Source organism: Dendropsophus ebraccatus, chromosome 9 (genome assembly GCF_027789765.1).
Source record: "Dendropsophus ebraccatus isolate aDenEbr1 chromosome 9, aDenEbr1.pat, whole genome shotgun sequence".
Classification (NCBI taxonomy): domain Eukaryota; kingdom Metazoa; phylum Chordata; class Amphibia; order Anura; family Hylidae; genus Dendropsophus; species Dendropsophus ebraccatus.
Genome location: NC_091462.1, coordinates 42,525,882 through 42,544,026, shown reverse-complemented (window position 1 = coordinate 42,544,026; position 18,145 = coordinate 42,525,882). Strand labels below are relative to the sequence as shown.

Genomic DNA, 18,145 nt, shown 5'->3' with positions numbered 1-18,145 from the left:
GGCAGGAAACAGGATTTCCTGGTATCGATACTTAAAGTGACTGTACCACCAGGCCCAGACTAAAGCACTGGAGGCTGGCTGACCCACCCTTAGTGGGAGGAAACCCCCGCCCCTCTATAATAGAGTTCCATTGATTCTAATGGAGTCATGTCATAGAGGGGCTGGGGTCTCTTCCCACTGGGGGTGGGTCGGCCAGCCTCCAGTGCTTCAGTCTGGGCTTGGTGGTACAGTCACTTTAAAGCGACTCTGTACCCACAATCTGTGTGTCCCCCCCCCCCCCCCAAACCACTTGTACCTTTGGATGGCTGCTTTTAATCAAAGATTTGTCCTGCAGTCCGTTCGGAAGGTGATGCAGTTATTGTCCTAAAAAATTACTTTTAAACTTGAAGCCCGTGTCGAACGGGAGTATTTGTGCCCTAACGTTGCACCACCTCTCCGTCCCTTCTCCCCACCCTCTTCATCATTAGGAATGCCACTGGAACATTTTCTCCACGCCGATCATTGCACAGGTCCTTAATAATCCAGCCAGTCGCTTTAATGTTAAAGGGAACCAATCCCCTCAAAAATGCATATATAGCTTTTTAAATGTGCTGTTAGAGAACAGAACACTTTCCATACATGTTTCTATATACTCCCTGCCTCCCCCGTGTAATCCATAAAATAACTTTATAAAACTAGCGCCGGTATGCAAATTACATCAGGTAGTCACCTGAGCGGTGTTCAGCTAGATGGAAGTCACATTCAGTCCGGGTCCCCTAGGTGTTCTTCGGCGGTAATCATGCCCCTCTGGGCGTGATTCAAATTACCTAGTAGCTCCGACGTCACTCGGGAGCGCGCCGTGCACGACGTCTGCGCACCTACGTTCTTACGCCGCCGCACATGTACAGTACAGCCGCTTCCATTCAGGCTGTACAGCGTCTGTGCAGAATTGCCTCGAACTCAGTGTGAGGCGGGGTAAGAGGATATTCTGCACAGGCGCAGTACAGCCAGAATGGGAGCGGCTGTACCGTACTCCATAGCACAAGCCGTGCTTCCCGGGCAGTGTGGTGACCTCTGCACGGCCTCTGTTTCCTCTTTCTCCCTATCTACCGAATTTTTCGGACTATAAGGCGCACTTACAATTTCTTAGAAAATCATAGTATTTTAAGTGCGCCTTATAGTCCAGTGCGCCTTATATATGGACCGGGACAGCTCCGGCCTCCATGGGCAGATAGGCTGCTGAGCTCACATCTCCCCGCCACACAGCACAGCGCAGCACTCCCTCACCTGCACTCCCGGCCCATGGCTCCGCAGGCCTGTCCTGCTGTCCCCCTCTCCAGTTGTAGCGCTGTACCGCTCTCCCTGCTCTCCGCAGTCCGGATACAGACTCAGGCATAGGCTTTAGGCATAGACTTTCATTCAATAGCGCCACCTAGTGGCCGGAGGTTATAGGCAACACTGTACTGTACTGAGGCTCCTAACTATGGTGGCCGCAATGCTCCATGAAGAAGTCTGGTGCGCCTTATTTATGAACCTGGATGGCTTAGCAGGCTAAAATTGAAGGTGCGCCTTATAGTCCGGTGCGCTTTATAGTCCGAAAAATACGGTATCTCTCTGTCTCTCTCTGTCCCCTCTATCTGTCCCTTCTTTCTCTCTGTCCCCTCTATCCGTTTCCTCTTTCTCTCTCTGTCCCCTCTATCTATGTCATTGCAGTGTCTGAATATTCTGTGTCAGTCTCCCCCATGTACATTGTGCCAACCCTGGCGCTGTGCATAGACCCCCTGCAGTGCCACAGTATATACAGACACTAACATCTCACAGTATATACAGACACTGGGGGGTGATAGGAACATGAGTGATTTAGCACTAAAAAATTAAATTAAAAAAAAACAAACAAACATTTAAATTGAGAATTGCCCATATTGCCTAGCCCTATACCAACTACAAAAGCAGCATACCCTGATATCTGAAATATTAGCATAACTACAACCCCCAACATGCCCAGATAGCTGAAATGTTATTGTCTGGACTATAAAATGATGACATTCCTGATCTTGCTTAGTAAATAGCCTAAGTACAAAAAAGCCAAGTCTGCTGATTTTTGGTCACATCACAACCCAGGAAAAATGTAATAAAAAGTGATCAAAAGGTCACATATACACCACCACAAGGGGGGGGGGGGGGCGTAGAATCCCAGCTTTAGTGCAATTAACCTAGGAAAAAAAAACAACTGAAACAAAATATCGCCAGTGTGGCACGACCAAGTGGATGTGGATAACAAAAAGGGGTGTGTCATAATGATCGTTCCAGCGGCTACTTGTATGATTAACAGTCTTATTGATTTAGGCCATTATCACCCAGCCCTACTGTCCGGGTCCCAGGAGAGCCAGAACGGGATCGTCAGAGCGGCCCTGGTGCTTGTGGTGACCATTGGGGGCACCATCTGTATGATATACCAGAATGAAAGTGAGCGGCTATTGTCTGCACCCGGGGCTGCACAGCCGATGCCAGACTACAACTCCCAGCCTGCACTGCTGCTGTACAAGTCAGACTGTGACCAGACGTGCATGATGTGACTTGTAGTTCCTCCTGAGCTGAAAAGCCACAGGTTTTCCATTACAAAGTATATGAAATGTATGACTTACAGTTAGAGCTCCCTGTGCGATAATAGTTATGACACAAGTTACTGGCCAATTGCAGCTGTGTTCACATGCTGCAGTATGGCTATTTGCTGCAAGGTTTTTACATATTTAAATACCTTGCGGGCAATAACTGCATTGCAACCACCACAGACTCAAAGGGGTCTCCCAAAATATAGGATACAGAATAACTAGCTGATTGGTGGGAGTTGTAGTGCAGAAGGAGGTATGCTGGGAGTTGTAGTGCACAGAGATATGTTGGGAGTTGCAGTTGCACAGCAGCAGCCTCCTGACACCACTCCCAGCATACCTCCTTCTGCACAACAACTCCCAGCATACCTCCTTCTGCACAACAACTCCCAGCATATCTCCTTCTGCACAACAACTCTCAGCATATCTCCTTCTGCACAACAACTCTCAGCATATCACCTTCTGCACAACAACTCTCAGCATATCACCTTCTGCACAACAACTCCCAGCATACCTCCTTCTGCACTACAACTTCCAGCATACCTCCTTCTGCACTACAACACCCAGCATACCTCCTTGTGAACAAAGAGGTATGCTGGGAGTTGTTGTGCATAAAGAGGTATGCTAGGAGTTTTAGTGCACATATCCGCAGTCTGGGTGGGGGGCATTATGTATTTTGTATTTTTTTTTAGTTTGTTTTTTTCAAACTTTATTTAGTATTGAAATAGTATCGAGTATCGAAATAAAACAGCTGTTATCGGTATCGAACTCAAAATTCTGGTATCGTGACATCACTAGTAGATATATGTCTGTAAAGACATATATCTTCTATGGACACCTGATATGATAACACTGACATTAGGGAGGAAGAGAAACATGGCACAGGTGCTAATTCTCTCCACTTACGGTAAAGTAACATTACACACACTCTAATATGGTTACCATTAGAAATGTAGTATTAGAAGGCCTATGTGCTGTCCCATAGTGTATGACGCACAGTACAACCCCTGTGTAGTATAAGCAGGCCTCATTGCTTGGCCATAGAGTATTACACATACTGCAACCCCTGTGAATTGATTATTAATTTTTCATTTAGCATCTAAAAAATGTATTTATAGGTGTTATCTATATATCAGGGTCTCCATTCCAGGAACATATTATCACACCTGTGATTGTTTTTCACTCTAGAAGGACGACAAGAAAACAAGAATCCGCAAGGAGACCGACATTCCCATCAGAAGCAAGAAGGAAGTCGCAGGACAGGTAATTAATATAATTATTAATTACAGATAACTGTCAGGCTAGACTATTGGTCTAGACCTGCATAGGTGTGATAATATGTTTCTGGCCCATGTAGATATATGTCTGTAATGACATATATCTTCTATGGACACCTGATATGATAACACTGACATTAGGGAGGAATACTGACATTAGGGAGGAAGAGAAACATGGCACATTTGCTAACTCTCTCCATTTATAGTAAAGTAACATTACACACACTCTAATATGGTTACCTTTCAAAGAGAAGTATAAGAAGGCCTATGTGATGTCCCATAGCGTATGACACACAGTGCAAACCCTGTGTAGTATAAGCAGGCCTCTGTGCTGTCCTATAGTGTATGACGCACAGTGCAAACCCTGTGTAGTATAAGCAGGCCTCTGTGCTGGCCCATAGAGTATTAGGCACAGTGTAGGCCCTGTGTAGTATAAGCAGGCCTCTGTGCTGGCCCATAGAGTATTAGGCACAGTGTAGGCCCTGTGTAGTATAAGCAGGCCTTTGTGCTGGGCCATAAAGTATTACGCACAGTGCAACCCCTGTGTAGTATAAGCAGGGCTCTGTGCTGGGCCATACAGTATTATGCATACTGCAACCCATGTGAATTGATTATTCATTTTTCCTTTAGCCTCTGAAAAATAATTTTTAGTGTTATCTATATATCAGGATCTCCATTCCAGGAACATATTATCACACCTGTCACTTTTTTTTTTAACTCTACGAGGACGAAAAAAATAAATAAATAAATATGGAAGGAGACAGACATTCCCATCAGAAGCAAGAAGGAAGTCGCAGGACAGGTAATTAATATAATTATTAATTACTGAGAACTGTCAGGCTAGACTCTTGGTCTAGACCTGCACAGGTGTGATAATATGTTCCTGGCCCATGTAGATATATGACTGTAATGACATATATTTTCTATGGACACATGATATGATAACACTGACATTAGGGAGGAATACTGACATTAGGGAGGAAGAGAAACATGGCACATTTCAGGGCCGGACTGGGACTTTAAATCAACCCTGGCAGTCAGACCCCAGCAGCCCACACACCATATCATGGATAGCCATGTAAAATACGAGCTGTAGCAAATTCTGCTTCATTTAGCCATGTCCCCACTACTCCCTTAAACATGTGAACCCCACCATCAGCACCTAAAAATAATGATATAACATAATCTGCTGTGGATTTGATGCAGCATATTTATGCATTCATTTCAACTGATTAAATCAGAAGCATCAAATCCGCATTGGACTAGGTATGAACGTTCCCTTAAAGGGAACCTGTGAGGTCTATAGCAGGTACACAGCTGTAGATCCCAGGGTACAGATCAGGGACTGGATCTTTAGTCCAGTGTAAACCTCTATAATCATTCTTTTCATTACCAGCTGAAGTGTCAGAGAGGTGGAGCCACAGCAGCACCTTCTGCCCCACCCCTTCCTGCTCTGACTGATGGACGTATAGGGTGGTGCTGCTGCGGCTACTGTTGTGAAACTTTAGTTGGAAATGAAAACGACAATTATATAAGTTTACACTGGACTAAAGTTCCTGTCAGTGATATCTCCCTCACACCTGTCTGCTGAGATCTACAGCCCTAGACCTAGATTTCCTTTAAAGGAGAAAAACACGGCCACCTTCTTCCAGAAACAGCGCCACACTCTTCTTCAGTTTGTGTGAGGTATTGCAGCTCAGTTTCATTAAAGTGAACGAAGCCAAGTTGTAATAACCATACACAGTCTGAGGACAGGGTGGTGCTGTTTTTGGAGAAAAGTTACTATATTTTTAAAATCCCTTTTATCCTGACTATGTCTGCACCCCATATAATGGCGGTATAAGTAGTAAGGTTTTAATTATTAAAACGTGTCTGGTTGTGATCTCATGTGTAATCAAAGCTACATAATAAGCTGCTAGATAGATAGATAGATAGATAGATAGATAGATAGATATCCAGTAGGAAATGTCTGTCTGTCTGTCTGTCTGTCTGTCTATCTATCTATCTTATAAGTAGGGCCCCGGGACAAATTTTAGGATATATAATGGTAATATAGGTAAGAATTTTCTGTGCATGATAACACTGTCATAGTTAATAACACCAGGAAGCAAATATTATCACCACACTATACACGTTACTGCCATACTCTTACCAAGCAAACCCACCAATATTGCCAATACTACCAGTATATAAGTAACAAATAATATCACCACACCATGAGCACGGCCATTACCACCACATAATGACTAATACCGCTACACTGTGACTGAATACAATCCACTATATAAAACACTAATATTACCAATAATACGAGTAATACCATCACACCATGCCCACTACCCGCAGCATACGGTGACTGGATAATACCACTATACCATCACACCATGCCCACTACCCGCAGCATACGGTGACTGGATAATACCACTATACTGGCACCAAATAACAGCCACTATAAAGACCAACATTCTCCCAGAACAGTGACCATAGAACACAGGTGTCACACTCCGGCCCTCCAGCTGTTACAAAACTACAGATCCCATCATGCCTGGACAGCTAAAGCATGATGGGAATTGTAGTTTTGCAACACCTGGAGGGACGGGTTTGACACCCCTGATACTGAGGTAGATCCCAGCTGTATAAAGGTTCTGAAGACCTTATAAGGGTCTATTTCAACAGAAAGATTATCTGCCAAAGATTTGAAGCCAAAGCCAGAAACAGACATCAAGTCATAAAGGAAAGCCTGAGATTTTTTACACTTTTTAAATCCATTCCTGGCTTTGGCTTCAAATCTTTGGCAAATAATCTGTCAGATAATCTTTCTGTGTAAACGGACCTTTAGTGATATAGTGCAATTACATCCTGTCACTCACAGTAGGTGTCTTCTCTTCATGAAGAGACGTCCACTTTTCCTTTTCTTCTCCATCTGGCTCCGGCCATCATGAGGGCTTCTCTGGCCATGACTCCTCTCCACGGGATCTGTCAGACAGACATTTTAGGCTTCTTGCTCCAGCAACATCCTCATCTATACATCCCTCCATATAGAATACCCCCCCTGCTGTACATCCCCCATATAGAATAGCCGCCCTGCATCCCCGCATTTAGAATAGCCCCCCTGTGCATTCCCCCATATAGAATAGCCCCCCCCTGCATCCCCTCATAAAGAATAGCCCCCTGCATCCCCTCATATAGAATAGCCCCCCTCCTGTACATCCCCCCCATATAAAATAGCATACCCTGTACATTCCCCCATATAGAATAGCCCCCCCTGCATCCCCCATATAGAATAGCCCCCCCCTGCATCCCGCCATATAGAATAGCCCCCCCCTGCATCCCCTCATATAGAATAGCCCCCTCCTGTACATCCCCCCCATATAAAATAGCACCCCCTGTACATTCCCCCATATAGAATAGCCCCCTGCATCCCCCATATAGAATAGCCCCCCCTGCATCACGCCATATAGAATAGCCCCCCCTGCATCCCCCTATATAGAATAGTCCCCCTGAATCCCCAATATAGAATAGCCCCCCTGCATCCCCCCAATATAGAATAGCCCCCTGCATCCTCCTCCCATATAGAATAGCCCCCCTGCATCCCCCCCCATATAGAACAGCCCCCTGCATCCCCCTCCTATATAGAATAGCCCCCTGCATCCCCCTCCTATATAAAATAGCCCCCTGCATCCCCCTCCCATATAAAATAGCCCCCTGCATCCCCCTCCTATATAAAATAGCCCCCTGCATCCCCCTCCTATATAAAATAGCCCCCTGCATCCCCCTCCTATATAAAATAGCCCCCTGCATCCCCCTCCTATATAAAATAGCCCCCTGCATCCCCCTCCTATATAAAATGGCCCCCTGCATCCCCCTCCTATATAAAATAGCCCCCTGCATCCCCCTCCTATATAAAATAGCCCCCTGCATCCCCCTCCTATATAAAATAGCCCCCTGCATCCCCCTCCTATATAGAATAGCCCCCTGCATCCCCCTCCCATAAAGAATAGCCCCCTGCATCCCCCTCTTATATAGAATAGCCCCCCTGCATCCTCCTCCTATATAGAATAGCCCCCTGCATCCCCCTCCCATATAGAATAGCCCCCTGCATCCCCCTCCTATATAGAATAGCCCCCCCCCGAATCCCCCCATATAGAAAATCCCATCTGCACCCCCCTCCTATATAGAATAGCCCCCCTGCATCCCCCTCCTATATAGAATAGCCCCCCCTGCAGCCCCCCATATAGAATAGCCCCCCTGCATCCCCCTCCCATATAGAATAGCCCCCCCGCATGGCCACATATGAAGGGGTTAAAAAAACAAAAATAACAAACATTCTCACCTCACCTCGATCCCCAGCAGCTTCTTCCTCGGCTGGATCTTCGGTCCACGGCGGCGGCTCTCCTCTCTCTTCTCCAGGTCCTCAGCGGCGCGTCAGGGAAGTGACGTCACCGCTGGGGGCCTGGTGGAGGTGGCTGCAGACGTGCCTGCGCGCGGCACGTCTGCGGCCCTCGGCACTTGGGGGGGGGGGGGGGGGGGGGGGGGGACCAGGCGGGGCGGAGACACGCCACTGCAGCCCCCTCCCGCAACCACAGCCCGCTCACCTCGACCCGGCTGGCCCGCTCCTGACGTGCTCCTGTAACCAACGAGGGGCCGATGCGGCCGGCCACATCGGCCCCACATTGATTGGATTGGAGGAGCACGTCAGGAGAGAGCCGCAGCAGTGATTTTTTAATTTATTTTTTTCCATTGTGCGGCCCCCGGGCTGGTAATCTGGCCAGCCCAGCGGGCATTTGCCCGCCTTGCCAGATTACCAGTCCGGGCCTGGCACATTTGCTAATTCTCTCCATTTACGGTACAAAAAACATTACACATACTCTAATATGGTTACCTTTCAAAGAGATGTATAAGAAGGCCTATGTGATGTCCCATAGCGTATGACACACAGTGCAAACCCTGTGTAGTATAAGCAGGCCTCTGTGCTGTCCTATAGTGTTTGACGCACCGTCCAAACCCTGTGTAGTATAAGCAGGCCTCTGTGCTGGCCCATAGAGTATTAGGCACAGTGTAGGCCCTGTGTAGTATAAGCAGGCCTCTGTGCTGGGCCATACAGTATTATGCATACTGCAACCCATGTGAATTGATTATTAATTTTTCCTTTAGCCTCTGAAAAATATTTTCTAGTGTTATCTATATATCAGGATCTCCATTCCAGGAACATATTATCACACCTGTCACTTTTTTTTTAACTCTAGGACGACAAAAAAATAAATAAATAAGAATACGCAAGGAGACAGACATTCCCATCAGAAGCAAGAAGGAAGTTGCAGGACAGGTAATTAATATAATTATTAATTACTGATAGGTGTCAGGCTAGACTCTTGGTGTGATAATATGTTCCTGGCCCATGTAGATATAGGACTGTAATGACATATATATTCTATGGACACCTGATATGATAACACTGACATTAGGAAGGAAGAGAAACATGGCACAGGTGCTGTTTCTTTCCATTGACGGTAAAGTAACATTACACACACTCTAATATGGTTACCTTTCAAAGAGAAGTAGAAGAAGGCCTATGTGATGTCCCATAGCGTATGACACACAGTGCAAACCCTGTGTAGTATAAGCAGGCCTCTGTGCTGTCCATAGCGTATTACACAGAGTGCCCAATTTATTAAGTCCACATTAGTAGTCCGCTTTAGGTAAAAATTATTCATTATTACATTATTTAATCATTAATTTAGCATTGATTCTAATCGAGCCGTGTCATAGAAGGACTGGGGTTTCCTCTTACTGGGGGCGAGCCTCCTCCAATGCTTCACCCCCAGCCCGGTGCCCATGAATAGCGGTGTCGGTGCCAGTGCCGTACACGGGAACCAGGCCGCGGTTTAAAAAAAAAAACGACCGCAGCACCAGCTTCCCCACATCGGCACCTTTCTATACATCGGCAAGATATACAGCGAAAGTACCTGATGGTATATTCGTTTTATGTCAGGCGCCATTGTGTCTGATCTCTATGCTGTTTGTAGCCAGAACTTCCTGATCCATTTCCACAGCAACCATCTCCAGCATGAGCCCCAGAGTAATGTTATTCTACGGTGCATAGCTGGACACGAGTGCTTTGGAGACGGAGCAGAAAGTGTTATTACCTAACGCACAGTTAGGAACAACAGGGGGCAGAGACAACAATGCCATTAGGGTATTTTGGTGCCAAATTCAAAATGGTAATTTAGAAAAATGACTAGTGTACCCAGGGCCATCTCAGTACTCCCACCCCTACCCCCCAAATCAATTCACAACATAACTCCAGACCCCTAATTACAGACATAGGACACACACACAATCTGCTCTCATGTCCCCTATCTCACCCCAGCCTGGTCACCTTGTGCCCCTCTGCCTGGGTAGGGTCTGGCTTTTCTGTTGTATGCAGGCACTTTAAAGTGAATGTACCATCAGGTACATTGCTTAAAGTTTCTTACATGAATAGACCGGCGCTGGCTCTGAGATCCCGGTGCCACGGGCCACACCTCCAGTGCTTCAGGCCGGGTCAGTGCCCGGGAATAGACAGGCACCGTACACGGGAACCAGGTCATGGTTCAAAAAAAAAGGTCCACAGCACCGGTGTATTCATTCATGGTACATTTGCTTTAAGCAATCTTAAAAGAGAAGTTTAATGTACCTGTGCTCAGAAGATGATCCAGAGCATCGGAATACTGCAGCATACGCATACCAAACATCCATATCTGCATGCGATAGGAGTTTCCATCTGGGCATTTGGGATCTTCATAGAATTTCTCTAGACTCCAAAGGCCGGCAAACTTGTTAGGCACAATGCTTCCATCCCCGGTCATCCTGTGTGCGTAATACTGATCAGCTTCCGGCATATATTTCATACCTGGGTAATGGAAAAATGTTAGGAATTACTTAACCACAAGCCACTGGAAAAGCAAACTGCGAGAAGATATATCCCAGCTGCAGAAAAAACATCTTTTCAAATCCACAACTGACTCACCCATTTTCTCAGCCAGTGCCTGAGCAAGTTTCCCTTTGCCAGAAGCCAAATTTCCATCAACGGTGATGATCTTGCTGTTGGGTCCAAACCGTTTGTTGATTCTCTCGCCCAGCATGTACGCCAGGTAGCCATACTTCAGGCCGTGTCTGGAGCTGACATGGAGCTGGGCCTGTTTGAACACCAAACAAATGGGAAGAGGAGGTTAGCAGCTTATCAGTGTGGGACACATTAGCACTGCAGAGTTGTAATGTCAGTATTACTGACTGATGCCAGGACATGTATAGGAGAATAATACATAATAATATAACAGGCAGGGAGCAGTGGAACCAGACATTGCCCTTTTGATTATTTGGTGATATTTTGGTCTTTTCTTGGTTATACCGGCCCTGGTAGTTTTGCACCTTTTTTTGGTAGTTTTTCTACCTCATGATCGTTGTTTACAGTAGCACGGCATAGTTATCACTTCAGATTCATTGGTTTGATATGGTCCTCGACTTCTCGCTATTTTTGCTTGTCGGAGAGTCCTGGGGGATTTTCCCTATATGTAGTGGGCCCCCCTTGATGTATTTTGTGAGTTTTTATGTTTTTTAACTGTTTATGTCCCAGTGTGATGTTACTTTGATTTATGTAAAATTAAGACACTCTTTTTCTTTATATGTTCGGTGTGCCAGTGAGTATATATGACAGACCTTTCCTTTCTTTTTTATTGGTACTGTGTATATGTCCGCACTAAGCACACTGATAGTTACATATATGTGCTCTCTTACAGCACTGACCACACTCACAGCTCCATGTGTACATGCACAGCACTGAGCCCCAATAACAGCAATGCAGTCACATACAGTACTAAGCACAGGCAGCTCTGTGTGTACATGTACAACTCTATGGTGGAAATTTATCAGACATGGTGTAAAGTGAAACTGGGGCAACCAATCAGATTCCACATTTCATTCCTCACAGACTCTTTGGGAAATGAAAGGTGGAATCTGATTGGTTGCTAGGGGCAACTGAGCCAGTTTCACATTACACCATGTTTGATAATTCTCCCCCTATGTATACATATACAACACTGAGCACACTGGCAGCTCTATATATTCATGTACAGTACTAAGTACACTGACAGCTCTATGTGTAGGTGTACAACACTGAGCACAGCGACAGCTCTATACGTTCATGCACACTACTGAGCCTACTGACAGCTCTATGTATTACATGTACAGCACTGAGCACACTGACAGCTCTATGTATTACATGTACAGCACTGAGCACAATGACAGCTCTATGTATAACATGTACAGCACTGAGCGCGCACACACACAGCTCTATGTGATATATGTACAGCACTGAGCACACACACAGCTATATGTATTACATGTACAGCACTGAGCACACTGACAGCTCTATGTATTACATGTACAGCACTGAGCACACACACAGCTATATGTATTACATGTACAGCACTGAGCACACTGACAGCTCTATGTATTACATGTACAGCACTGAGCGCGCACACACAGCTCTATGTGATATATGTACAGCACTAAGCACACACACAGCTCTATGTATTACATGTAGAGCAAAGAGCACACTGACAGTATGTATTACATGTACAGCACTGAGCACACTGACAGTATGTATTACATGTACAGCACTGAGCACACTGACAGCTCTATGTATTACATGTACAGCACTGAGCACACTGACAGCTCTATGTATTACATGTACAGCACTGAGCACACTAACAGCTCTATGTATTACATGTACAGCACTGAGCACACTGACAGTTCTATGTGTTACATGAACAGTACTGAGCACACTGACAGCTCTATATGTTACATGTACAACACTGAGCACAGTGACAGTCTATGTATTACACGTACAGCACTGAGCACACTGACCGCCTATTAAATGTACAGCACTGACCACACTGACAGCTCTATGTATTACATGTACAGCACTGAGCACACTGACAGCTCTATGTATTACATGTACAGCACTGAGCAAACTGACCTCTCTATTACATGTACAGCTCAGAGCACACTGACAGCTCTATGTATTACATGTACAGCACTGACAACACTGACAGCTCTATGTATTACTTGTACAGTACTGAGCACACTGACAGCTCTATGTATTACATGTACAGCACTGAGCACACTGACCTCTCTATTACATGTACAGCTCAGAGCACACTGACAGCTCTATGTATCACATGTACAGCACTGACCACACTGACAGCTCTATGTATTACATGTACAGCACTGACAACACTGACAGCTCTATGTATTACTTGTACAGTACTGAGCACACTGACAGCTCTATGTATTACATGTACAGCACTGAGCACACACACAGCTCTATTACATGTATAGCACTGAGCACACTGACAGCTCTATGTATTACATGCACAGTACTGAGCACACTGACAGCTCTATTACATGTACAGCACAGAGCACACTGACAGCTCTATGTATTACATGTACAGCACCAAGCACACTGACAGCTCTATGTATTACATGTACAGCACTGACCACACTGACAACTATGTATTACATGTACAGCACTGACCACACTGACAGCTCTACGTATTACATGTACAGCACCGAGCACACTGACAGCTCTATATATTACATGTACAGCACTGAGCACACACAGCTCTATGTATTACATGTATAGCAATGAGCACACTGACAGCTCTATGTATTACATGTACAGCACTGAGCACACTGACAACTCTATTACATGCACAGTACTGAGCACACTGACAGCTCGATTACATGTACAGCACTGAGCACACTGACAGCTCTATGTATTACATGTACAGCACTGAGCACACTGAGAGCTCTATTACATGTACAGCACTGAGCACACTGACAGCACTATGTATTACATGTACAGTACTGAGCACACTGACAGCTCTATTACATTTAAAGTACTGAGCACACTGACAGCTCTATTACATGTACAGCACTGAGCACACTGACAGCTCCATGTGTTACATGTACAGCACTGAGCACACTGACAGTATGTATTACATGTACAACACTGAGCACAGTGACAGTCTATGTATTACATGTACAGCACTGAGCACACTGACAGCTCTATGTATTACATGTACAGCACCGAGCACACTGACAGCTCTATGTATTACATGCACAGTACTGAGCACACTGACAGCTCTATTACATGTACAGCACAGAGCACACTGACAGCTCTATGTATTACATGTACAGCACTGAGCACACTGACAGCTTTATGTATTACATGTACAGCACTGAGCACACTGACAGCTCTATGTATTACATGTACAGCACTGAGCACACTGACAGCTTTATGTATTACATGCACAGTACTGAGAACACTGACAGCTCGATTACATGTACAGCACTGAGCACACTGACAGCTCTATGTATTACATGTACAGCACTGAGCACACTGACAGCTTTATGTATTACATGCACAGCACTGAGCACACTGACAGCTCTATTACATGTACAGCACTGAGCACACTGACAGCACTATGTATTACATGTACAGTACTGAGCACACTGACAGCTCTATTACATTTAAAGTACTGAGCACACTGACAGCTCTATTACATGTACAGCACTGAGCACACTGACAGCTCCATGTGTTACATGTACAGCACTGAGCACACTGACAGTATGTATTACATGTACAACACTGAGCACAGTGACAGTCTATGTATTACATGTACAGCACTGAGCACACTGACAGCTCTATGTGTTACATGTACAGCATTGAGCACACTGACAGCTCTATGTGTAGGTGTAAAGCACTGAGCACACTGACAGCTCTATTTGTAGGTGTAAAGGACTGAGCACGCTGACAGCTCTATGTGTAAGTGTAAAGCACTGAGCACACTGACAGCTCTATGTGTAAGTGTAAAGCACTGAGCACACTGACAGCTCTATGTATAGGTGTACAGCAATGAGCACACTGCCAGCTCTATGTGTAGGTGTACAGCACTAAACACACTGACAGCTCTATTATATGTACAGCACTGAGCACACTGACCGCCTATTACATGTACAGCACTGAGCACACTGACAGCTCTATGTGTTACATGTACAGCATTGAGCACACTGACAGCTCTATGTGTAGGTGTAAAGCACTGAGCACACTGACAGCTCTATGTATTACATGTACAGCACTGAGCACACTGACAGCTCTATGTATTACATGTACAGCACTGAGCACACTGACAGCTCTATTACATGTACAGCACTGAGCACACTGACAGCACTATGTATTACATGTACAGTACTGAGCACACTGACAGCTCTATTACATTTAAAGTACTGAGCACACTGACAGCTCTATTACATGTACAGCACTGAGCACACTGACAGCTCCATGTGTTACATGTACAGCACTGAGCACACTGACAGTATGTATTACATGTACAACACTGAGCACAGTGACAGTCTATGTATTACATGTACAGCACTGAGCACACTGACAGCTCTATGTATTACATGTACAGCACCGAGCACACTGACAGCTCTATGTATTGCATGCACAGTACTGAGCACACTGACAGCTCTATTACATGTACAGCACAGAGCACACTGACAGCTCTATGTATTACATGTACAGCACTGAGCACACTGACAGCTTTATGTATTACATGCACAGTACTGAGAACACTGACAGCTCGATTACATGTACAGCACTGAGCACACTGACAGCTCTATGTATTACATGTACAGCACTGAGCACACTGACAGCTTTATGTATTACATGCACAGCACTGAGCACACTGACAGCTCTATTACATGTACAGCACTGAGCACACTGACAGCACTATGTATTACATGTACAGTACTGAGCACACTGACAGCTCTATTACATGTACAGCACTGAGCACACTGACAGCTCCATGTGTTACATGTACAGCACTGAGCACACTGACAGTATGTATTACATGTACAACACTGAGCACAGTGACAGTCTATGTATTACATGTACAGCACTGAGCACACTGACAGCTCTATGTATTACATGTACAGCACTGAGCACACTGACAGCTCTATGTGTTACATGTACAGCATTGAGCACACTGACAGCTCTATTTGTAGGTGTAAAGGACTGAGCACGCTGACAGCTCTATGTGTAAGTGTAAAGCACTGAGCACACTGACAGCTCTATGTGTAAGTGTAAAGCACTGAGCACACTGACAGCTCTATGTGTAAGTGTAAAGCACTGAGCACACTGACAGCTCTATGTATAGGTGTACAGCAATGAGCACACTGCCAGCTCTATGTGTAGGTGTACAGCACTAAACACACTGACAGCTCTATTATATGTACAGCACTGAGCACACTGACCGCCTATTACATGTACAGCACTGAGCACACTGACAGCTCTATGTATTACATGTACAGCACTGAGCACACTGACAGCTCTATGTGTAGGTGTACAGCACTGAGCACACTGACAGCTCTATGTGTAGGTGTACAGCACTGAGCACACTGACAGCTCTATGTTTAGGTGTACAGCACTGAGCACACTGACAGCTCTATGTGTAGGTGTACAGTACTGAGCACACTGACAGCTCTATGTATTACATGTACAGTACTGAGCACACTGGCACACTGACAGCTCTATGTGTTACATGTACAGCACTGAGCACACTGACAGCTCTACGTGTTACATGTACAGCACTGAGCACACTCAGCTCTATGTGTTACATGTACAGTACTGAGCACACTGACAGCTCTATGTGTAGGTGTACAGCACTAAACACACTGACAGCTCTATTATATGTACAGCACTGAGCACACTGACCGCCTATTACATGTACAGCACTGAGCACACTGACAGCTCTATGTGTTACATGTACAGCATTGAGCACACTGACAGCTCTATGTGTAGGTGTAAAGCACTGAGCACACTGACAGCTCTATTTGTAGGTGTAAAGGACTGAGCACGCTGACAGCTCTATGTGTAAGTGTAAAGCACTGAGCACACTGACAGCTCTATGTGTAAGTGTAAAGCACTGAGCACACTGACAGCTCTATGTGTAAGTGTAAAGCACTGAGCACACTGACAGCTCTATGTATAGGTGTACAGCAATGAGCACACTGACAGCTCTATGTGTAGGTGTACAGCACTAAACACACTGACAGCTCTATTATATGTACAGCACTGAGCACACTGACCGCCTATTACATGTACAGCACTGAGCACACTGACAGCTCTATGTATTACATGTACAGCACTGAGCACACTGACAGCTCTATGTGTAGGTGTACAGCACTGAGCACACTGACAGCTCTATGTGTAGGTGTACAGCACTGAGCACACTGACAGCTCTATGTTTAGGTGTACAGCACTGAGCACACTGACAGCTCTATGTGTAGGTGTACAGTACTGAACACACTGACAGCTCTATGTATTACATGTACAGTACTGAGCACACTGGCACACTGACAGCTCTATGTGTTACATGTACAGCACTAGGCACACTGACAGCTCTACGTGTTACATGTACAGCACTGAGCACACTCAGCTCTATGTATTACATGTACAGTACTGAGCACACTGACAGCTCCATGTGTAGGTGTACAGCACTGAGCACACTGACAGCTCTATGTGTTACATGTACAGTACTGAGCACACTGACAGCTCTATGTATTACATGAACAGTACTGAGCACACTGACAGCTCTATGTGTTACATGTACAGCACTGAGCACACTGACAGCTCTATGTGTAGGTGTACAGCACTGAGCACACTGACAGCTCTGTGTAGGTGTACATCACTCAGCACACTGACAGCTCTATGTGCAGGTGTACAGCACTGAGCACACTGACACCTCTATGTGTTACATGTACAGCACTGAGCACACTGACAGCTATGTGTAGGTGTACAGTACTGAGCACACTCACAGCTCTATGTATTACATGTACAGCACTGAGCACACTGACAGCTCTATGTATTACATGTACAGCACTGAGCACACTGACAGCTCTATGTGTTACATGTACAGCACTGAGCACACTCACAGCTCTATGTGTTACATGTACAGCACTGAGCACACTGACAGCTCTATGTATTACATGTACAGCACTGAGCACACTGACAGCTCTATGTGTAGGTGTACAGCATCACGCACACTGACAGCTCTATGTATTACATGTACAGCACTGAGCACACTGACAGCTCTATGTGTTACATGTATAGCACTGAGCACACTGACAGCTCTATGTGTTACATGTATAGCACTGAGCACACTGACAGCTCTA

At 45.4% G+C, this 18,145-nt stretch overlaps 2 protein-coding genes across 3 annotated transcripts in view; one reads left to right on the top strand and one right to left on the bottom strand.

Annotated features, from left to right (window-relative positions):
- Nucleotides 1-18,145, top strand: part of LOC138800911 (microtubule-associated protein 1B-like) — a 59,941-nt gene that overhangs the window by 28,221 nt on the left and 13,575 nt on the right. For both annotated transcript variants that reach the window (XM_069983115.1, XM_069983114.1), the window contains exons 7-9: nt 3,777-3,851; nt 4,592-4,667; nt 9,112-9,191. In XM_069983115.1, the coding sequence (XP_069839216.1) occupies nt 3,777-3,851; nt 4,592-4,609 (93 nt within the window). In that variant the 3' untranslated portion in view covers nt 4,610-4,667; nt 9,112-9,191. The remainder of the gene's footprint in view (nt 1-3,776; nt 3,852-4,591; nt 4,668-9,111; nt 9,192-18,145) is intronic.
- Nucleotides 1-18,145, bottom strand: part of NDUFA10 (NADH:ubiquinone oxidoreductase subunit A10) — a 94,375-nt gene that overhangs the window by 74,652 nt on the left and 1,578 nt on the right. Inside the window, exons 2-3 of the mRNA XM_069983113.1 lie at nt 10,875-11,043; nt 10,542-10,757 (exon numbers count right to left, since the gene is read on the bottom strand). Coding sequence (XP_069839214.1) covers nt 10,542-10,757; nt 10,875-11,043 — 385 coding nt within the window. The remainder of the gene's footprint in view (nt 1-10,541; nt 10,758-10,874; nt 11,044-18,145) is intronic.